Raw genomic sequence first — 23,630 nt, 5'->3', positions numbered from 1 at the left:
TTCTGAATGCATAGTTGGAATCTCCTTTCTTGTAGCTGGAAGCCATGGGTTCGAGTTCTGCCTTCCAGAGCAGGAGAAAACAAATTGAAGGTGCTCAGTTGTTCCCTGAGACCTTGGAGGCTGAATTGAACTGAAGGGGAGGAGAATTGCAGTTCATAGCTTGCTCCTAGCAGATGATGTTGGCTGCTTGGACTTTTCCCCTGGCTCACAGCATTTGTGTCTGCTTGCTGTTTCCCCAGCACATTTCTGCAAAAGTGGCAGATATGGATGCCCTCCTGGAAAAATAGGAAGGATTAACCTGTAACATTTCGGTACAGAGAAATGAGACTTTTGGAGAGGGGGTTAAGTGAAAAGCATCTGCAGAACCTGGAGTTGTCGTGGTGATTGGCTTCTCCTGGGCATGGATGCATTATAGATATATATGTGATTCAAAGTGGGTGCTAATGATGCTTTTGGTTGCTTTCCTCCTTCCCCATTTAGTAGTGTGCGGCAGTTTTCAGGTCTTTTAGTTTGCCACGTAATTGAGTTTTCCACTCTTAATTATTTCAGGCCCGTAAGTTATTCTCTTGATAGCAGAGAAGCAAGGAGCAGGCTCCCCCCCTCCTTCCAAACTGCCTCAACCTGCTTGCAGCAATTGCTGTACACTGTGGCCATTTAGGGCTTGTTCCTCCTCTGCTAAGGGATTAATTTTAACAACTTCCTGAAGTGCTCTCTTCCCTTGTGTTCCTCTTCCCTTGATGGCTTTAGGAACTGTGTTATTTATTTATGTGCATAATTAAAATATATGGGAGCTATAGACCCCTACAGATTGGAAATGCGCTCTTTTTATGGTTGGAAATGTTCAGAATCTGTCTTGGATGTTTACATGGCCCTCTTTGTGTTATTTGAGAATCTTACGATTTTATCAGCAAATGTTAACTTAATCCCACCCCCTCCCCATGAGGCAGAGAACTGTAGAAATTAATATCTTTCACTGTTTTGTTCAGGGATAGAACATCTGCCCTGCATGTAGAAGCTCCCAGGTTCAGTCTCTGGAAGAGCTGCTCTCTGAACCCCTGGTTTGCTGCTGTCAGTCAGTGCAGTTAAAACTGAGGTAGATGGACCGATGACTTGTGCTGGCTGGCTGTGATGGTAATGGTAATCCAAAACATCAGGTTGGCCAGGGATGTTCTTGAGTGTTCAAAGTACTCCACACACATTGTCTCAGAAACCGTTATGACAGTGCTGTAAGAGGCCCCCAGTTGTTTCCTGCTCCATGTTTTTATTCACTTGGATAACAAAGGCTTGTATCTTCAGGGCAAAGTGCTTCATGTGTTTTTAGGTTCTAAGCTAAGAGGAGGTGTTCCTGCAGAAGGTCATCTGGCAGGTTTCTAGGAGAAGCAGCATCTGGGCGCAGGGCTTCCCAGATCATGACTCTTGTGCCACACTAGCTCAGCTGTGGCATGTGTCAAGTCCCCAAAACTCCACGTGGCAGAACCACGTGCCGGGTACATGTGGTGCTTCCATATTTATTGGTTTTGTTGCATTTATATCCTGTCTTTTTCTCCGAGGAGCTTAAGGTAGAGTGCACAGTTCCCCACTTCCTCATTAATCCCCACAACAACCTTGTGAGGTAGGTTAGACCGAAGAGGCATGGACTGGCCCAAGGCCACCCAGGGAGTTTCATGGCTGAGTGGGGATTTGAACCTGATCTCCTGGGTCCCTAGTCTGATGCTCTAAACATTATACCACACTGGGTCATATGGGTGAACATTGAGCCAGTCCCTGTTGGATGCGGCACCTACCCCATTTGTTTTTCCACATGTGTTGGGACTGAAGCCCACTGCAGGTTCCAAACTAGTGACCAGAGGGATATCTGGGGAGAGTGGGTTCCTCGCCACCTGGAGGAAAGCTGCAGGCAGGTGACGTACAGAGTGATCCACCAGGCCTCACTGGCCTGGCAAGGCAGCATGAGGACTGCTGGGGGGGGGGAGGGTGTCAAATGTTGTCACGGGCCTCAAAATAGAAAAGAAAAAGGCCTTGAGGGCTGCAGTTGGACTGCCCTTGGCTGTGTTGGATTGCCCTGTTCTAAATTATTCCATCTTTAGTTTTGGCTAGAAGTTATGGGCGTGTGTGTGTGTGTGTGTGTGTGTGGTGATCCTGAGACTACCTGCCTGTGAAAGAGGTGCTCTGCCTGTTGAGTCACAGCCCTATCACTCTCTCCTCTCAACCACACAGGGGCCCTGCCTCGTGCTATGGTGGATTTGCTTAAGATCAAGAGACTTCCTTTGCTTGTGCTGGGGTACCCGTGGCATCATACTTTTCCTGGCCATTGCAACCTCAACCCGGCACAGCTTGACTAAGACACACTACATTTGGGCCTGGAGGCGGGAGGGTGTCACACAGGATAAGGCATAACAGATGCCCTAAGCCAGATCCTCCTTGTGTTCTGGTTTTTATAACCTATTGAGCCTCGTTGGTATACAATTTATCTCTTTTTAATTAGGTTCTTAAAAACAGATAGCCCAGAGCTTGACCTGCGTCTTGTCATTCCCCGCCAGCCATTACCTCCTTCTTGTTCTGCACCACTGTGGGCATGGAAAAACTTTCTGCAACAGACGCCCGATGTATTTATTGCATTGCGGATATATGAGCTTTCCAGTAAAATAAAATATGGCACAGGAAAATCTAATTGCCTAATAATTCTCTTGTGCTTTTATATATATATATATATATATATATATATATATATATATATATATATAAAGTGTGATCCCCATGGTACACCTCTGCCTGCCACCAAACACATCCCTGCTAGGCTGCTGCTCCATCTGGTCTTTTTGGGGGAAACTGTTCTTGTTTGAGATTTGTAAAGAAATGGTTTGAAGCTGCCAAATTCCACAAATGCAATGCTTCCCCCCCTTTGCCTTTCTCTCTCACTCCAATTTTCTGGGGGTGCTCTTGCCACAGACTCTTCTTGGATGCTTTTTTGAACTCTCGCTGAGATGCAAAGTTCAACTTTGTACCACACTTTTCTGGAACAGGTTGGGCTATGCAGTGGCTGAATCTAGACTTTTGAAGGTCCCTTGCTGGAGATGGGAGCCAGAAATTCTGGGCAAATGTGAATCAAGAGCCCAACAGGCAGGAAGTGCTGCTCCATTGACCAGACAGAAGGGTTGTCTTAATGCTGTTTTGTCTGTCTTAACAGACAGAAGGGTTGTCTTAATGCTGTTTTGTCTGTCTTAACAGACAAAAGGGTTGTCTTAATGCTGTTTTGTCTGTCACAGGGCCTGCTCCTTTCTGTGGAGGAATTCCAGTCTGGGTATGGTGTCAGGTAGCTAGCCAGGATGAGCACCTTTTAACAGGACATTTGCTCTAGGCAGCTGCTTGGCTCGTGAGTTGTGGTTGCATCTCTTGAGCTGTGGCAGGCAGTCACAAGCCATTGGGATGTTGCCTTGGGGCAAGAGGTTGTGCTCAGTGGTGCTTCTGCTCTGTCCAGCTTCGCTCATCTGTGTTATGCCTTTATTAATGTTACGGAAAAATCTAGGTGCGAGGCTGCTCAGTCACCAGCTCGTTGGGCAGAGTCTGTGGGTCCCTGCAGAATAAAGGAAGGAGTCCAGCCACCAACTGGAGCAAATAGCTGTAGACCAAAGTTTATTGCGCAACAGGTTCAAAGAGGGATCAAGGACTTTCCCACCATATCCCAGAATACAGTTTGTATTTTTTGTTTTATTTTTATTTTACAAATACCCCACAACAAGCCAAAGCAATAACAACAACATCTTGCTTGATTTAGCATGAGTTCATAGCTGTCAACTTCCCCCCCCCCCTTTTTTTAAAAATGATATTTATTAAAGTTTCAAAGAAAAAATTACATAGGTAAAAAAGAAAAGAAAAAAAAAAGAAAAAAGAAAAAAATACAAAATACAGAAAAAGATAAAAAACACTTAAAAGAAAAACACATCGATCTTTCCATAACTTACATTTCATTTCCTTACTTCCCTGACTTCCTCACACCTCCCTTTTTTGTATTCCAGTTCTATTAGTTAATTCAGCAATTCCTTTCCCTCTTTGTTTTTATCTTAATCCTTTAACTTAACATATTATAACTTTAGATTCTCATCTGTTAACAATCCATTTGTACATACACCTTTATAACATTGTTGCTAAGACCACTTAATTTCATTCTGACATCATTCTAACATTCATTGATTTTGCAGTATTTCTGTAAATAGTCTTTAAATTTCTTCCAATCTTCTTCCACCGACTCTTCTCCCTGGTCTCGGATTCTGCCAGTCATTTCCGCCAGTTCCATATAGTCCATCACCTTCATCTGCCATTCTTCCAGAGTGGGTAAATCTTGTGTCTTCCAGTACTTTGCAATAAGTGTTCTTGCTGCTGTTGTGGCATACATAAAGAAAATTCTGTCCTTCTTTGGCACCGTTTGGCCGACCATGCCCAGGAGAAAGGCCTCTGGTTTCTTCAAGAAGGTATATTTAAATACCCTTTTCATTTCATTATAAATCATCTCCCAGAAAGCCTTAATCCTTGGGCACGTCCACCAAAGGTGAAAGAATGTACCTTCAGTTTCTTTACATTTCCAACATTTATTATCGGGCAAATGATAGATTTTTGCAAGCTCGACTGGTGTCATGTACCACCTGTATATCATTTTCATAATATTCTCTCTTAAGGCATTGCATGCCGTAAACTTCATACCAGTAGTCCATAACTGTTCCCAGTCAGCCATCATTATGTTATGTCCAACATCTTGTGCCCACTTAATCATAGCAGATTTAACCGTTTCATCCTGAGTATTCCATTTCAACAGCAAGTTATACATCTTTGACAAAATCTTCGTTTTGGGTTCTAACAGTTCTGTTTCTAATTTTGATTTTTCCACCTGGAAGCCAATTTTCTTGTCCAAATTATATGCCTCCATTATCTGATAATAATGAAGCCAATCTCGCACTTTATTTTTTAGTATTTCAAAACTCTGCAGTTTCAATCTGTCTCCCTCTTGTTCCAACCAGAATACAGTTTGTACAGCATCATTGCTTACATCACTGACATGTCACAAAAGGGGAAGGGTTAATCTTGGCAACCTCATCAGCTTCTTATAGCAAAATTCAAGCTTAAACTGAAGAAAGTAGGAAAAACCACTGGGCCGGTAAGATACAATCTAAGTCAAATCCCTTATGAATACACAGTGGAAGTGAGGAACAGGTTTAAGGATTTAGATTTGGTGGACAGAGTGCCTGAAGAACTATGGATGGAGGCACGTACAGTGGTACCTCACAAGACGAATGCCTCGCAAGACAAAAAACTCGCTAGACGAAAGGGTTTTTTGTTTTTTGAGCTGCTTCACAAGGCGATTTTCGCTGTGGGCTTGCTTCGCAAGACGGAAACGTCTTGCAAGTTTGTTTCCTTTTTCTTAACACCGTTAATACAGTTGCGACTTGACTTCGAGGAGCAACTCATAGAACGCGGTGTGGTAGCCTTTTTTGAGGTTTTTAAAGACTTTGGTGGTTTTTGAAGCTTTTCCAAAACTTTCCCGACACCGTGCTTCGCAAGTCGAAAAAAATCGCAAGACGACAAAACTCGCGGAACGAATTAATTTCGTCTTGCGAAGGCACCACTGTAACATTATACAGGAGGCAGAAACAAAAACCATCCCAATGAAAAGGAAATGCAAGAAAGCAAAGTGGCTGTCCAACGAGGCCTTACAAATAGCAGGGGAGAGAAGGCAAGCAAAATGCGAGGGAGATAGTGAAAGATACAGGAAATTGAATGGAGATTTCCAAAAAATAGCGAGGAGACACAAGAAGGCCTTCTTAAACGAGCAATGCAAAGAAATAGAGGAAAACAATAGAATGGGAAAAACCAGAGATCTGTTCAAGAAAACTGGAGATATGAAAGGAACTTTTTGTACAAAGATTACCATAATAAAAGACAAAAGTGGAAAGGACCCAACAGAAGCAGAAGACATCAAGAAGAGGTGGCAAGAATACACAGAGGAACTATATCAGAAAGAAATGGATGTCTTGTATACCCCAGGTAGTGTGGTTGCTGACCCTGAGCCAGACATCCTGGAGAGTGAAGTCAAATGGGCCTTAGAAAGCACTGCTAATAACAAGGCCAGTGGAAGTGATGATATTCCAGCTGAACTATTTAAAATTTTAAAAGATGATGCTGTTAAGGTGCTACACTCAATATGCCAGCAAATTTGGAAAACTCAGCAGTGGCCAGAGGATTGGAGAAGATCAGTCTACATCCCAATCCCAAAGAAGGGCAGTGCCAAAGAATGCTCCAACTACCGCACAATTGCACTCATTTCACAAGCTAGCAAGGTTATGCTTAAAATTCTACAAGGCAGGCTTAAGCAGTATGTGGACTGAGAACTCCCAGAAGTGCAAGCTGGATTTCGAAGGGGCAGAGGAGCCAGAGACCAAATTGCAAACATGCGCTGGATTATGGAGAAAGCTAGAGAGTTCCAGAAAGACGTCTACTTCTGTTTCATTGACTATGCAAAAGCCTTTGACTGTGTCAACCACAGCAAACTATGGCAAGTTCTTAAAGAAATGGGATCCTGATCACCACATCTGTCTCCTGAGAAATCTCTATGTGGGACAAGAAGCTACAGTCAGAACTGGATATGGAACAATTGATTGGTTCAAAATTGGGAAAGGAGTACGACAAGGCTGTATATTGTCTCCCTGCTTATTTAACTTATATGCAGAATTCATCATGCGAAAGGCTGGGCTGGATGAATCCCAAGCTGGAATTAAGATCGCTGGAAGAAATATCAATAACCTCAGATATGCAGATGACACACCCTTGATGGCAGAAAGTGAGCAGGAATTAAAGAACCTTTTAATGAGGGTGAAAGAGAAGAGCGCAAAATATGGTCTGATGCTCAACATCAAAAAAACGAAGATCATGGCCACTGGGCCCATCACCTCCTGGCAAATAGAAGGGGAAGAAATGGAGGCAGTGAGAGATTTTACTTTGTTGGGCTCCATGATCACTGCAGATGGTGACAGCAGTCACGAAATTAAAAGACGCCTGCTCCTTGGGAGAAAGGCGATGGCAAACCTGGACAGTGTCTTAAAAAGCAGAGACATCACCTTGCCAACAAAGGTCCGTATAGTTAAAGCCATGGTCTTCCCAGTAGTGATGTATGGAAGTGAGAGTTGGACCATAAAGAAGGCTGATCGCCGAAGAATTGATGCTTTTGAATTCTGGTGCTGGAGGAAACTCTTGAGAGTCCCATGGACTGCAAGAAGATCAAACCTCTCCATTCTGAAGGAAATCAGTCCTGAGTGCTCACTGGAAGGACAGATCCTGAAGCTGAGTCTCCCATACTTTGGCCACCTCATGAGAAGAGAAGACTCCCTGGAAAAGACCCTGATGTTGGGAAAGATGGAAGGCACAAGGAGAAGGGGACGACGGAGGACGAGATGGTGGGACAGTGTTCTCGAAGCTACAAACATGAGTCTGACCAAACCGCGGGAGGCAGTGGAAGACAGGAGTGCCTGGCGTGCTCTGGTCCAGGGGGTCATGAAGAGTCGGACACGACTAAACAACAACAACAACAACAACAACAACCTTGGCAAACATGTCCAGACAAGTCCTTGGTACAAGATTAGCATAAGCAGACATGTCAGGGCAAGACCCAGGTATAAGATTAGCATAGGGAAACACCTCTGAAGTCCCACCACCCAAAGGACAATAGAACTTCCTTTGCATGTCCGGACCCCTTGGCAAGTCCAGTGATGGAGTTAGGCTTTCCTTGGCCAACAATCAGCTCAGCAATTGTCACCTCTGGGAACCTCCTGGGGTAGGAGGTGTGTATACATGTCCCCAGGCTTGGGGAGGTGGCAGGGAAAAGAGTCATTTTCCCAAGGGCAAAATAGTGTTGAAATAGAGGAAACTGGCAAAGGAGTTGATTTTATATGATTGTTAAAGCTAGGTAACTTCCCTGAGCTGTCAAGTCGAAAGGAGACATTTATGCATAATATTTGTAACATTTAACAACTTTAAAGATGTGACCCCCCCCCCTGTAATTTCCATAACAATTAATAAGGGCAGGCTGGTTGGTGTTTGGTCTGTGGGCTGCAGTTGTGAAAACTGAGCAGCAGAAAGAGATCAAAATGGGCACACTTTCCCCCAAGTGTTGTATTACTAGAACCGAGGGTGGGTTTCCTTCTCAGAGGGGGTTGCCAATGGCATAGTTGCAAATAAGGGGTGTTTTGGGAGACTGAGAAGAGCAATTGTGAGATACAGTGGCTTTGAGATGCCTTCATCTTCCCCTCCCCACCAACCACCTGAAAACAGATCGGAAGATAAAGCAATCTTTAGGCTAAGGACCATTAAGCAAATAAATTATCTTAGCTGCCAGAGAGAGAGAGATTTTTTTCTCCAGAGAGCTCTCAGACTTGAATTAAAATGATTGGGAGGAGAGTGCTGCATGCTCCGACAGACTTGATGCTCTGCGGGGCTTATTCATCTCTACACCTGAGGCTAGTGCTTGGCAGCTATGCAGCAGAACAAGAGTTGCACCTGAACATATATGCCTAACTGCCCTCTTTGTTGGTGAGCAGATTTCTGCAGCAGCCTTGCATGGAAGTGAGCTTAGTGTGATTTAGCACAAACGTTTGGCTCCCAAATGTGTTTACTGGTTGGCTTGCCCTCGTGGGTGGCCGTTTGCCATTTGCAGCACATCAAGTGGTCTGGAAAACAGAGATGGGCGAGTGAGAGAATCTACCAGTTTTGCAAACTCTTCATTTGGGAGGCAATTTTTACTTGCATCAGGCAAGAAGCTGTTTAGAAGACGGGATATGTCAGTTTCCCTCTATCTGGGTAGCTGGAAGAGGAGTCCTGCTAGGCCAGCCCCAAGTCCCACCAAATCCTGCATCCCTCAACAGCACACCAGGTATCTTGGAGGGGATGCTGCAGCTTCCGAAAGCCTGCATTGTGGAGGGTGCTGGACAAGGGGATTCAGAGAATCCTTTCCAACTCTGTAGACATTGAGAAGCCCAGCACAAAAGAACAGGGCAGAAAGAGTGAGGGAGATGCCACACTTTGCATTGAGATGCAGCCGTTTCGGTTTAGCCAAATGTCCCTGGATCCAGCCCAGCAGGCCTTTCTTCTTTCTTCAGGGTTCAATTCCCACTCAACCCAGAAGCTGCTTGGGTGACCTTGGGGGCAAGTCTCTGCCTGTCTCAGCTTAGCCTACCCCACAGGGTTGTTGTGGGAGGGTTAAATGAGGAGGGAGAGAGACACATGCATGCCACCTTGAGCTCCTTGGAGGAAAAGGTGGGATACCAAGGCAATCAATCAATCAATCAATCAATCAATCAATCAATAACATAAATAGTCACTGATTCCCACAGTCCTGGCTCAGGAAGGAACAATGTCATTTTCACGTTCTGTTTCCCTGTAACGGCACAGTCCAGCTCACTCCCGTACTTCTTCACCTCCCTCCCTCTAGCTCTGAAACCTAATTTCCTGGCTTTGCAGCTGTTCTGGTCTGCTTCCCCTGCATTTAAGTTCCTTAAAACAATCTGGCTTTTTCAGTGCAATGGGGAATCATGCTAGAAGAGTCATATGGATGGTTCCGGCAGGGCCAGCACCTGGCTGCTGACAGGGGCCAGCCAAATATATGAAGCCTGAGGGGCTGCGGACAGTCGGACACACACCTCCCAATTCCCTTGACTAAATGGAGCCCCCATGACCAGGCATAGTGTACCTCAATATCACTTGCCGTCAAAGCCCATAAGTTTGCCTCTTTCTTGCTATGCTTTGAGGGCATGTCTTCCATCCTCCTGTGTTACTATCTTTTAGCATGATGCACAGGGACCATGCTGTCAGAAAGACTTCCTGCCCTCACTGAGGCTTCCTGTGGTGATAGAACGGTGTCTGATTGCCTTCTGTAGCAGAGAAAGTGGGCTTGCCAGCCAACGGTGCCCTGTGCAACTGGAGCATCCCCTCCCACCCGGGGTGTTTAATATTTCCCTTTGTGTTTTTGTTTTTAATGTGCTTTTTATTGAGCAGAAGAACAGGCGGTGCTTGTCTGGCATTCCTTTGCAGTTAGCCAAGGAGTCTAATGCCCTTATAAAAATGGATAAAACAAGAGAGGAAGATTTAATTTGTGCTCTAGAGATGACTTACTGGAGGGCAAGTGGCAAGGGTCTTGTGCTCCTTGTTCAGGGCACCGTTTGTTCAAGGCAGGTCAAGAGCGCCAAAGGGGCTCTGTCCAGCCCAGCCTCCTGTTCTCACAGTGGCCACAAAGGCCCACAAGCAGGACCTGAGAGCAAGAGCAGGACTCTCCCCTCTTGCAGCTTCTGGCGACTGCTGCTCAGTAAGCACTACTGCCACCAACCATGGAGGCAGAGCATGGCCATCAGCTTGATCCAAATATAATCCTTCCCTTTCTTTGCTAAAATGGATGGTTCCAGGGCCTGGTTTTGTGGGTACATGAGGTCATTCCCTTTCCAAAGCTAAGCAGGTCTCAATCTGACCCAGATTTTCTCAGATCATCACTGGGGAAGACACTTTGTAGGCAGACGGGAGTCCCATATTGGGAGAAAGGTGGGATATAAATAAATCACACTTGACCTTGCCTTTGCCAACATGGTGCCCTCTAGCTCTTTTGGACGACAACTCCTGCCAGCCCCAACCAGCACAACCCATGCAGATGTGGTCCAAAATAGATTGAGGGGGAGGGGCTCCAGGTTGATGCAAATGCATCAAAATTATATCTGTGAGTTTTTAGAAAAAAGAAAACCTCACAGTAGGGCTGCTATGAAGGGGTTCCTGTTCTACCCCCTTCCTCTCTGGGGTCCAGATGCAATGTGCAGCTTGATTGGTGGAAAGAGAGGAAACAGCACAAATATTCCAATCACAGACCAGAGCTCTCCAGTATTCCTTTACCAAAGCACCCAGAGTCTCTGAACATCCCGGTTCCTGCCTCTCTGTTTGAGGACCTGCTGTGTGCTAATGGGATGCTCCCTGATGTTCTGCCTGCAGGATCAGATTTGCAGGTATGCATCCCTAGAGGCCTGACATGCTGCTCCCGGAAAATGGAGGAGAAATACCAAGCCATGGCTCGTTCCAACATGGAGCAGCTCCTGCAGTCGGCCAGCATGGAGCTGAAGTTCCTCATCACCCAGAACGCGGCGACATTCCAAGGTAGGTGCCAGCGTTGCGTGGTGGGTCTTCCAGGTAAGTGGAGCTTCTGCTGGGAAGTCCTGAGGTGGGAAGGCCACTGGCTGGGGTTAGCCAGGCATGCCAGGCTGGGAATCTTCAGAGGGTCAGGGAGTAAGTCCCCCATCTTTCTTCCTGAGTTTATGAAACATGGCTAAGCTGCAACTCTGATTGCTGCAGGTGCCCAGTGAGTTGCTCAGAAGTTGAGCTTCAGGTTGGCACAGTTCATTCTGGGATCTCCCGGTGGAGATCCAATCTGTTGCTGTAGTACAAAAAACCAGCACTTCCCCTGCCTTACATAATACTCATGTTGCAATCAGCGGTCTGCTGGTCCGTACAGTATTCATAGTCCATTAATAGATCATCTCACTGCAGTAAGAATTTCTTAGGCAACACGTTGAGAAAACACTACTAAGCAGCGAACAATCACTTTTTTAAAAAGTATGTTTAGAACTTAGTAAAATGAATAATTCCTTTTCAGCCTGGCCTTTGGCTTGATCTTAACTATCTATGGCCTTTTAGAGTAGGTGGGATGTGGGGTTTTTATTTTGTTTCCAAAAAATGTTTTTATACACACACACACACACACACACACACACACCGTATTTTTCGCTCTATAAGACGCACCAGACCACAAGACGCACCTAGTTTTTGGAGGAGGAAAGCAAGAATAAAAATACAGTGGTGCCCCGCAAGACGAATGCCTCGCAAGACGGAAAACCCGCTAGACGAAAGGGTTTTCCATTTTCAATGCGCTTCGCAGGACGAATTTCCCTATGGGCTTGCTTTGCAAGACGAAAATGTCTTGCGAGTCTTGAGATTTTTTTTCCGCTTTCCCCCCCTTTTTTCTAAGCCGCTAAGCCTTTAATAGCCTTTTAGCAGCTAAGCCGCTAAGCCTTTAATAGCCGCTAAACCGCTAATAGCGCTAATCCGCTAAGCCGCTAATAGGGTTGCTTCGCAAGACGAAAAAACCGCTAGACGAAGATACTCGCGGAACGGATTAATTTCGTCTTGCGAGGCACCACTGTATTCTGAATCTCAGAAGCCAGAACAGCAAGAGGTGTCGCTGCGCAGCGAAAGCTTCTGGGATAGCTGTGCAGCCTGCATTCACTCCATAAGACGCACACACTTCCCCTTACTTTTTAAGAGGGAAAAAGTGAGTCTTATAGAGCAAAAAAACCCAGTATATATAGAGAGAGAGAGAGAAAGAGAGAGAGATTTACATCAATAATATTTTATCAAAATCAGCACGTGTGGCTGTTTGGGCTACTGCACTGGATGGATGATGATGATGATGATGATGATAATAATAATAATAATAATAATAATAATAAATTTATTTGTATCCCGCCCGCCTCAGCTGAAGCCGGGCTCAGAGTGGCTGACATCAAATGTATAAAACATTAACATAAAATCAGACAATCAATTAAAATACATCCTCAAATCAGATCAGGATCAGAATAAAATCCAATCAGATGGCAACCCGCAGATTAGGGTTGGGAACCTTAAATGCTCACCAGGCCCAACTGTTTGTGCTGAACTTACATGGGCCTGTGAGAAAAATTGGGAGGCCACTTTCATGCAAATTCTTATGAAAGGGGAAAGGGAGTTAGACTGAACCCCGACCAAAGGCCTGGCAGAACAGCTCCGTCTTGCAGGCCCTGCGGAAAGATGTCAAGTCCCGCAGGGCCCTGGTCTCTTGTGACAGAGCGTTCCACCAGATTGGAGCAACAGCCGAAAAAGCCCTGGCTCTAGTTGAGGCCAGCCTAACCTCTCTGTGGCCTGGGACCTTCAGGATGTTTTTATTTGAAGTTTCTCTGTGGGACATACCAGGAGAGGCGGTCCCATAGGTACGAGGGTCCTAGGCTGTATAGGGCTTTAAAGGTTAAAACCAGCACCTTAAACCTGATCCTGTATCCCACCGGGAGCCAGTGCAGCTGGTATAGCACCGGGTGAATGTGATCCCACGGCGAGGACCCCGTTAGGAGTCTTGCTGCGGCATTCTGCACCCACTGGAGTTTCTGGGTCAGTCTCAAGGGCAGCCCCACGTAGAGCGAGTTACAATAATCCAGTCTGGAGGTGACCGTCGCGTGGATCACAGTGGCTAGGTCAGGACGAGAGAGATAAGGAGTCAACTGCTTAGCTTGGCGGAGATGAAAAAATGCCGCCTTAGTTGTAGCTGCAATCTGCACCTCCATGGAAAGGGAGGTGTTGAGGATTACACCCAAACTCTTAAAGGACGGTGCTGGCACTAATTGCACCCCCCGCAAGAGATGGGAGTTGCCCCCCTCAATCCCATATCCTCCCTTCCCAGCCAAAGGACCTCTGTCTTTGAAGGATTTAACTTCAACCGGCTCCCACATAACCATCCAGCCACAGCTTCCAAACATCTGATCAGTGTGTCTGGGGCCGAGTCAGGATGGCCATCCATCAACAGATAGAGTTAGGTGTCATCGGCATACTGATGGCAGCCCAGCCCAAAACTCCGGACAAGCTGGGCGAGGGGGCGTATAAAGATGTTGAAAAGCATCGGGGAGAGGATTGCACCCTGAGGCACTCCACACACCAAGGAGTGGCGCGATGACAGTTCCCCCCCCCCAAGCGCCACCCTCTGTCCCCGACCAGAGAGAAACGAGCGCAGCCATTGAAGGACTGTGCCCTGGATCCCCACGTCGGCAAGGCGGTGGTCCAGGAGTTCGTGATCGACCATGTCGAAGGCTGCTGACAGCTCTAGAAGAATCAGCAGCCCCGACCCGCCTCGATCCAGCTGCCTGCGGAGATCATCTGTTAGGGCGACCAGAGCCATCTCGGTCACATGACCAGCCCAGAAGCCGGACTGGAATGGATCCAAGGCCGATGTTTCTTTTTTAAAAAAAATGATATTTATTGAAGGAATTTTTTTTTTTAAGTTACAAAACAAAACAAAGTAGAAAAAGAGAAAAACAAGCCACTTCCAACCATACAAATACACAAAATAAGAGAGAAAAAAAAAAAATACACCACAAAAAATTAAAAACAATTAAAAACAAATCCATTATTTTCAACTCCTCAACTGTGTCATTACCCTCTTTCCTTGACCTCCTCCTCCTCCCCTTCCTTGTGTCCTGGTTGTTAATTGTCACAGCAAATCCTTTCCATATTTCATAATATTCTGTCATTACATTACCTTAAACTATTTTAATCTTATCTTACTATAAAAAACCTTGGAACTTAAAACTTAAATCTTATTTTTACCAACTTCTCATAACCATAATATTCTTACATAATTCTTTAAACATTTTTACTAAAGCCAAATAATTTCATTCCAACATTTTTCTAACATTCATCAATTTTATAAAACAGTCATAGTGATGAAAAAAAGAAATAAAAAACAAATCCAATCTTCATCCAGCATCCCTTCCTCCTGGTCCCGGGTTTGTCAGTCCTTATTATCCCATCGATCTGGCGCATTAACCTGGTGACCTTATATCCGAGGCCCTTAAGTCTCTTCCATGTCCCTTCCGCAGCTCTTCTTCATATTTGTAACTGTATTTTCCCTTGTCTCCTGCTCGTTTCACTCGTGGGAACTCCAGCTTAGCAATATTTCTGACCCTTCTCGACAGATCAGCCCATTTTCCATAATCGACACTAAATTCCATGTGGTATTTAAAAACCTGTTTCAAAAACCCTCCAAAATTGAGAACCCCCACAATCCCAAACATCTCACGGCCCATTGCCAGACTTGAAAAGTCCAAAAATCCCTGCATAGGAGGGTCTATCCAACCCCCCATTTCCAAACCAAACCAAACTTTTTCTTTCCAAATATGGCTTTTTCCAAGTTCATTTGTCAAATCCGAAAGCTCATATTCCTGTTGGGCCTGTTCTGTCAGGGCACACTTCTGATTTAATTCCTGGGTGGGCTCCACATATTTTCCCACTGCCTGTTCAAAATTTCCCACTGCCTGTTCAAAATTTCTAATCGAATCAGCCATCAAATTCGTCTTCTCATGTAGCTGTTCCAGTAGGGCATTTGTTTTATAGAAAGCACACAACAGAGCTTCTGAATACATTGTCCTGCAAGGTCAGATGTCTATTCCCACGATTGTAATCTGTAACAGCTGCCAGCTCCCAGGAGTTGGTTACAGTTTCACAGTCTCCCTCTAGGGGGAAAACTTCTATTTGATCTTTCTTTTAAAGACAAGTCTAGCAACAGAGTTTCCTTTTTTCAGATATTTTGTCAATATTTGTTCCTTTAAGGTGCGAAAGGAAACAATGGAATCACTATGTTCCTCTTCTTTTAGCTATCTGTCAAAAGCGTTTGTCTCTGGTCAATGAGCTTCAAACGTCAGTCCTGACACCCCGCTCCAGGATCAGGACGGTGAAAAGTTACTTTACTTTAAACTCACTTCTGCAGGTTTAAACAGTCCAAAAAAAGATCCCCCTTCTTCTCCTGCTGCCGAAGGGGGGTTCAACAATTTTAAATGATGAAAGCCAATCCTTTAGAGGCGATTTTCTGAGCTCTAGTTTACGTTGTCTTTGCTTTATTCTGTCTACAAAGAAACGGAAGGCTGACTTCTTGTTTAGACCTTTCCGTTTCAGTACCAAATTGAAGTAAAATTTTTAAGCCCAATTCCTTTCTGCTCGCAAGTCCTTATTTAAAGTCCAATTGTTCAAAGTTTAAGTACTCACAGGTGCTTATTTTAGAAGCCAAATTGTCCCAGGAAAAAGGCAGCGCTCTCCGGCAACGGCTGTGCGGCTTCGCTCCACGGAAATAGCAGTTGACTCACAGCACCGCGCCGCTTCCCCCTCTTCGCTTCGGAGCCCGTTAGTGGGTTCCTTTGCGGGTTGGGGGGGTGCTAAGGGTGCCCGCCGAGTCCCATGGTCACAGGCTTCATCCGCCTGTGATTTTTAAAAGGGTCCCCGCTTCGCCGTAGCGGAAAAGACCCGTTTCGCGTGGAGCTAGTCCCTCCAGTTCAGAGGGAGTCTGCCATTGCCGATGGCGCCACCCCGGAAGTCCAGGGCCGATGTTTCATCCAGAAACCCACCAAGCTGTTCAGCAACCGCTCTCTCAATCACCTTACCCAGGAATGGAAGATTCGAAACCGGGCGGTAATTGGATAGATCTAAAGGATCTAATGATGTTTTCTTTAAGAGCGGGCGCACCACTGCCTCCTTCAGTTCACCTGGGAATGTCCCGGTGCCAAGAGACAAATTGATGATATCCCCCAGGAGGGCCCGCACCTCATCTGGACACGGTCTAATCAGCCAAGACGGGCACGGGTCGAGAGGACAGGTGGTGGGCTTTCCAGCTCGGAGGAGTCTGGATAGTTAATGATCATCAGCCCTGTGGACCAGGGGTAGGCAACCTAAGGTCCGTGGGCTGGATCTGGTTCAATCGCCTTCTCAATCCAGCCCATGGATGGTCCAGGAATCAATGAGTAGAATGTGTCCTTTTATTTAAAATGCATCTCTGGGTTATTTGTGGGGCATAGGAATTCGTTCGTTATTTTTTTTTAAAATATAGTCCGGCCCCCCACAAGGTCTGAGGAATGGTGGACCCGCCCACAGCTGAAAAAGGTTGCTGACCCCTGCTGTGGACTCTGTACTCAAGAACAGTGATCTTAACAGCACCACCAAGGATCTGTTCTTACCTGCATAATCTCCTGTCACAGCTATACAGATGTCTTTGAGCTGTGCATCTACATCCACCCACAAACATTTCAATAAGAATTATTTATGTTTTAAAGAGCAACAGATTGGTAGTTATAAACATCTATTTGAAAACTGAGGTGTGTGCTGATATTCATGCAAGGCTGCTGCAGAAAGGTTGAAGCGTAGACAACCCAAACCATGAACCCCCAGGCCATGACAAGAGTGGAGGACTTTCATGATAGGAGTCCTTCAGGTAAGCAGCCTTTGGAAGTTTTCCTGCCTGAAGTGTTAACAAGTTTTCAGTCGTGGAAACTTGGGCTAAAGCAGGTATTACAACATCATTCTCCCAGAGAAAAAGCCTGGGATTGTCAGAAGGGGGAAATAGCAAGTTGTGGCTCTTTCTCCATCTGCGTGTAGCAGGGTGAGATAGTGGTGACTCCCCTCTTCTGGGTCATTTATTTGGGGTCTTGGCAGTCTATCTCTGTGGGGGTTTTAAAACAGAATCTAAACGACTTAAGGACAAATCTAGTAAGAAACCGCACAGCACTATGAAAAGTCTTTCCCTTAGAAACAGCTAGTTCTGTGAAGCCTTCCAGAATAAAAAACAGTCTTTACCTGCTGACAGGAGGACAACAAAGAGGGAAGCCAGTCTTGATTCTCAGGGAAGAAAATTGCAAGCAGTCGTTGAGGAGGCCCTCCTCTCTCATGTCTCACAGTACTTTTTGTTACTGTGCTTAGAGAGTGATGAATAGTGTCACTGCCAGGTCCCCTGCACTGGTCAAGGGTTGCTAGTTTCCGATTCTCTGTCTATGCTAGACTTCAGTTGCAAATGCAAGTGGGGGAAGTATGCAGTTTCACTAAGAAATATCCTGACCAGGACTGCTGGGAGGAAATAATCTGATAGCTCAGAGCTTCTTTTTACAAACAAACAAACAAACAAACAAACAAACAAACAAACAAACAAATTGTTGAGTTGGAAGGGACCAGGAGGATCATCTAGTCCAACCCCTGCAATGCACCTTTTATTTCCACACCCTTGATACCTGGGGATGCTCAGAGTCTGATTACTAGGGGTTCCAGGGCCAAGATGAATAGGAAGGGAGACAGTGGGCATCCTTGTTTCGTGCCTCTTTGGATTGCTATGGTATTGGAGTCCATATTGTTAATTTTGCTGAGGTTGGGAGTAAATTTCTTTGAGGGTTTTTAGGAAGTGGGGCCAAATCTCATGTTAGTTAATACTGCTACTAGATATTTCCCTTCTAAGCAATCAAAAGCTTAAAAGAAGGTGTCTGGGAACATAATTGTCAGTGGGAGTTTGGTTGTTTTGCTGTGTTCTATCAGATTTAGTAGTTTCCTAATAGGATCTGCTATGTTGCAACCAGGGACAAAGTCTGCCTGATCTGGGGTGATTAGTTTGTATAGGAAGATTTTTAGGTGGTTAGCCAGGATTGATGTGAATATATTAATATATTACTATTGAAAATGGATGGAGGGGTATATGTATGTATGTATGTATATGTGTGTATATATATGTATATATATGATGTTTTTATTTGTTTATTCAGAAGGGGATAAAGAAAAGAAGAAAAGTCTAGTACTACTTTAAAAGGGGGGGGGAGGGGGAATGAAAATGCCAGGACTTTAAAAAGTTTATTTTTTAAAAAAAAAACCATGTTGAGGTGTTGTAATAAAAAAAATAAAAGGTAGAAATAAGATGTAATGATAGACATAGTGAGAAAGCAGGATTTTTAATATGAGAAAATAATAGTAAAAAATAAGTGAGTAATAGAAAATGTGTGAAAATGAATAAAACTAATGGTATTCATGGAAAAAGGAGGTTGTGTATATAATTAAAAATGTATTGGTGGTATTTTTGACTCACAGGCACTTTTAATTTCACTGCGGGGCCCACGGGGCCTGGATGCCGGGCCCCTGCGTGAGGGCTAAGGCGGCAGTCCCAGTGGTTCAGGCCACCTGCGTGGATGCCATTACACTTTATTTTTATTTATTTATTTATTTACGGCTATTAGCCCATAAAGCCATTACACTACTTCAAAGAAAAAATAAATGAAATAATAAATTAAAAAAATAAAAATAAAATAAAAATTTCCAGCAGGGGAGGTCCTGTGTTGCATTTGCCCCCCCCCCCCCAGGTGGTCTCTGGCGCACGATTCCCACCTGGGCCCTGGCCTGCCTTTTCACGCTGGCCACCAGGGAGGTTGCCTCGGGGTTGGGCCTGGGATAGGCTGTGCAATTCCTCCTGCCTTTCTCCCTTGGTGGTGGCAGCAGTGATGGTGGGGAAATGGTTCTCAGCTGTTCAGCTCCCCAGGCCTCAGAGATCCACTGGGCCGTCAGTTGGGGGCTCCCAGTCCCGGCAGGGTTGAGACCGCTGGGCGGGCTGGGGGCTAACCCAATCAAGAGCAAGCCACCTCCCACCCATCTGGTCTAGGAATCACCCACTAACAGTGCCTCCTCTTATCTGGATTGAGCTTCAGTCTGTTGGCTCTCATCCAGCCCATTCCCAAGGTAAGACACTGGTCCAGCACTTCCACTGTCTCACCTGCAGAGGTAAAGGAGCTGTGTGTCATCAGCATATTGCTGTCAATGTACCCTAAACCTCTGGATAACCCCACTCAGAAGCTTCATGTAAATGTTAAACAGCATAGGGCAGAGCTTTCCAAACTGTGTGTCATGACACATGAGTGTGTCGGCTGCAGTTTGTAGGTGTGTTATGTGAAAGCTCCCCATGCTCCTGCTGCAGCTAGAAAAGTTTAGTTTAACTTCCGGTTTGCCAGTAAAACTGAATTACTGTGCCAAGAAATGATGCATGTCTAAAAGGGTGACATGAAAAGTCTGAAACAAAATAAAAAAATTCCTTCCAGTAGCACCTTGTTTTTGTTTAGTTGTGCCCGACACTTCGTGACCCCATGGACCAGAGCATGCTAGGCACTCCTGTCTTCCACTGCCCTCCGCAGTTTGGTCAAACTCATGCTAGTAGCTTCGAGAACACTGTCCCACCATCTCGTCCTCTGTCGTCCCCTTCTCCTTGTGCCCTCCATCTTTCCCAACATTAGGGTCTTTTCCAGGGAGTCTTCTCTTCTCATGAGGTGGCCAAAGTATTGGAGCTTCAGCTTCAGGATCTGTCCTTCCAGTGAGCACTCAAGGCTGATTTCCTTAAGAATGGATAGGTTGGATCTTCTTGCAGTCCATGGGACTCTCAAGTCTCCTCCAGCACCATAATTCAAAAGCAGCAATTCTTGAACAATCAGCCTTCTTTATGGTCCAGCTCTCACTTCCATACATCACTACAGGGAAAACCATAGCTTTAACTATAGGGACCTTTGTTGGCAAGGTGATGTCTCTGCTTTTTAAGATGCTGTCTAGGTTTGTCATTGCTTTTCTCCGAAGAAGCAGGCATCTTTTAATTTCGTGACTGTTGTCACCATCTGCAGTGATCATGGAGCCCAACAAAGTAAAATCTCTCACTGCCTCCATTTCTTCCCCTTCTATTTGCCAGGAGGTGATGGGCCCAGTGGCCATGATCTTCATTTTTTTGATGTTGAGCATCAGACCATATTTTGCGCTCTCCTCTTTCACCCTCATTAAAAGGTTCTTTAATTCCTCCTCACTTTCTGCCATCAAGGGTGTGTCATCTGCATATCGGAGGTTGTTGCTATTTCTTCTGGCAATCTTAATTCCGGCTAGGGATTCATCCAGCCCAGCCTTTCGCATGATGAATTCTGCATATAAGTTAAATAAGCAGGGAGACAATATACAGCCTTGCCGTACTCCTTTCCCAATTTTGAACCAATCACTTGTTCCATATCCAGTTCTAACTGTAGCTTCTTGTCCCACATAGAGATTTCTCAGGAGACAGATGAGGTGATCAGGCACTCCCATTTCTTTAAGAACTTGCCATAGTTTGCTGTGGTCAACCCAGTCAAAGGCTTTTGCATAGTCAATGAAGCAGAAGTAGATGTCTTTCTGGAACTCTCTAGCTTTCTCCATAATCCAGCGCATGTTTGCAATTTGGTTTCTGGTTCCTCTGCCCCTTCGAAATCCAGCTTGCACTTCTGGGAGTTCTCGGTCCACATACTGCTTGAGCCTTCCTTGTAGAATTTTAAGCATAACCTTGCTAGCTTGTGAAATGAGTGCAATTGTGCGGTAGTTGGAGCATTCTTTGGCACTGCCCTTCTTTGGGATTGGGATGTAGACTGATCTTCTCCAATCCTCTGACCACTGCTGAGTTTTCCAAACTTGTTGGCATATTGAGTGTAGCACCTTAACAGCATCATCTTTTAAAATTTTAAATAGTTCAGCTGGAATACCATCACTTCCACTGGCCTTGTTATTAGCAGTGCTTTCTAAGGCCCATTTGACTTCATTCTCCAGGATGTCTGCAACTACACTACCGGGGGTGTATGAGGCATCCATATCTTTCTGGTACAATTCCTCTGTGTATTCTTGCCACCTCTTCTTGATGTCTTCTGCTTCTGTTCGGTCCTTACCACTTTTGTCCTTTATTATGATAATCTTTGTACGAAATGTTCCTTTCATATCTCCAATTTTCTTGAACAGATCTCTGGTTTTCCCCATTCTATTGTTTTCCTCTATTTCTTTGCATTGCTCGTTTGAAAAGGCCTTATTGTCTCACCTTGCTATTCTTTGGAAATCTCCATTCAATTTCCTGTATTTTTCACTATCTCCCTCACATTTTGCTTGCCTTCTCTACCCCGCTATTTGTAAGGCCTCGTTGGACAGCCACTTTGCTTTCTTGCATTTCCTTTTCATTGGGATGGTTTCCGTTGCCGCCTCTTGTATAACGTTACGAGCCTCCATCCATAGTTATCAGGCACTCTGTCCACCAAATCTAAATCCTTAAACCTCTTCCTCACTTCCACTGTGTATTCATAAGGGATTTGATTTAGATTGTATCTTACCAGCCCAGTGGCTTTTCCTACTTTCTTCAGTTTAAGCTGGAATTTTGCTATAAGAAGCTGATGATCTGAGCCACAGTCAGCTGCAGGTCTTGTTTTTGCTGACTGTATAGAGCTTCTCCATCTTTTGGGTGTAGAGAATATATCAATCTGATTTCGATGCTGCCCATCTGGTGATGTCCATGTGTAGAGTCGTCTCTTGTGTTGTTGGAAAAGCGTGTTTGTGATGACCAGCTTGTTCTCTTGACAGAACTCTATTAGCCTTTGCCCTGCTTCATTTTGAACTCCAAGGCCAAACTTGCCAGTTGTTCCTTTTATCTCTTGATTCCCTACTTTAGCATTCCAATCCCCTATAATGAGAAGAACATCCTTCTTTGGTGTCATTTCTAGAAGGTGTTGTAAGTCTTCATAGAATGGGTCAATTTCAGTTTCTTCAGCACCAGTAGTTGGTGCATAAACTTGGATTACTGTGATGTTAAAAGGTCTGTCTTGGATTCGTATCGAGATCATTCTATCATTTTTGAGATTTCATCCCAGTACAGCTTTCACCACTCTCTTGTTGACTATGAGGGCCACTCCATTTCTTTTACGGGATTCTTGCTCACAGTAGTAGATATGATGGTCAGCTGAACTGAATTTACCCATTCCCGTCCATTTTAGTTCACTGATGCCCAGGATGTCAATATTTATTCTTGCCATCTCATTTTTGACCACATCCAGCTTACCAAGGTTCATGGTTCTTACATTCCAGGTTCCTATGCAATATTTTTCTTTACAGCATTGGACTTTCCTTTCGCTTCCAGGCATATCCACAACTGAGCGACCTTTCGGCTTTAGCCCAGCCGCTTCATCAGCTCTGAATCTACTTGTACTTGTCCTTTGCTCTTCCTCAGTAGCATGTTGGACGCCTTCTGACCTGAGGGACTCATCTTCCAGCATCATAACTTTTATATGCCTGTTGTCTTTGTCCATGGAGTTTTCTTGGCAGGGATACTGGAGTGGCTTGCTGGTTCCTGCTCCAGGTGGATTACGTTTAGTCAAAACTCTCCACTATGACCTGTCCATCTTGGGTGGCCCTGCATGGCATAGCTCATAGCTTCTCTGAGTTATTCAAGCCCCTTCGCCATGACAAGGCACTGATCCATGAAGGGGGCTCCTTAGAGAGCACCTTAGAGACCAACTAAGTTTGTTATTGGTATGAGCTTTCATGTGCATGCACACTTCTTCAGATATAAGAAGTTTGGATTTGATATCCCGCCTTTCACTCCCTTTAAGGAGTCTCAAAGTGGCTAACATTCTCCTTTCCCTTCCTCCCCCACAACAAACCCTCTGTGAGGTGAGTGGGGCTGAGAGACTTCAAAGAAGTGTGACTGGCCCAAGGTCACCCAGCAGCTGCATGTGGAGGAAGCGGAGACGCGAACCCGGTTCCCCAGATTATGAGACTACCGCTCTTAACCACTACACCACACTGGCTCTCTCTATACTGAAACATAAGTCACCAGACCCTTATATATAGTGAGAGGGTGGGGAGGGGTATTGCTCAGAAGGGTGGTGGGAATGGGTGATTGGCTGATAGGTGTGGTAAACCTGTTGACGACTGTTAATGACTGCAATTGGTCTTACAGGAAAAAGCAAGGGGTGAGATGGCTAAAAATAGCTTTATCATGTATAATGAGATAAGAATCCAATGTCTCTATTCAGACCGGGTCTCTCCATGGTTTTAAGTTTCGTAATAAGTTGCAATTCACAACTTCTCTTTCCAGTCTATTTCTGAAATTCTTTTGTAATAAGACAGCTACTTGAAAAGTTTGGAAATCTCTGGCATGGGGGATAAAATTGAACCATGAGGAACCCCACATTGAAGGCTCAACAAGG

At 45.1% G+C, this 23,630-nt stretch overlaps 1 protein-coding gene across 3 annotated transcripts in view; it reads left to right on the top strand.

Annotated features, from left to right (window-relative positions):
- Positions 1 to 23,630, top strand: part of GPC3 (glypican 3) — a 293,898-nt gene that overhangs the window by 8,258 nt on the left and 262,010 nt on the right. The window contains exon 2 of one of the 3 annotated variants that reach the window (XM_080990367.1): positions 11,011 to 11,172. The exons of 1 other annotated variant lie outside the window; for it this stretch is intronic. In XM_080990367.1, the coding sequence (XP_080846493.1) occupies positions 11,011 to 11,172 (162 nt within the window). Of the gene's footprint in view, positions 1 to 11,010; positions 11,206 to 23,630 lie in introns of all 3 variants that reach the window. One more of the 3 variants, XM_080990366.1, reaches the window with a different exon arrangement.

The sequence above is a fragment of the Podarcis pityusensis genome (assembly GCF_964106645.2).
Source record: "Podarcis pityusensis genome assembly, chromosome: Z".
Lineage (NCBI taxonomy): Eukaryota > Metazoa > Chordata > Lepidosauria > Squamata > Lacertidae > Podarcis > Podarcis pityusensis.
Note: the sequence above shows the minus strand (reverse complement) of the source record. Positions and strands in the feature narration are given on the sequence as shown.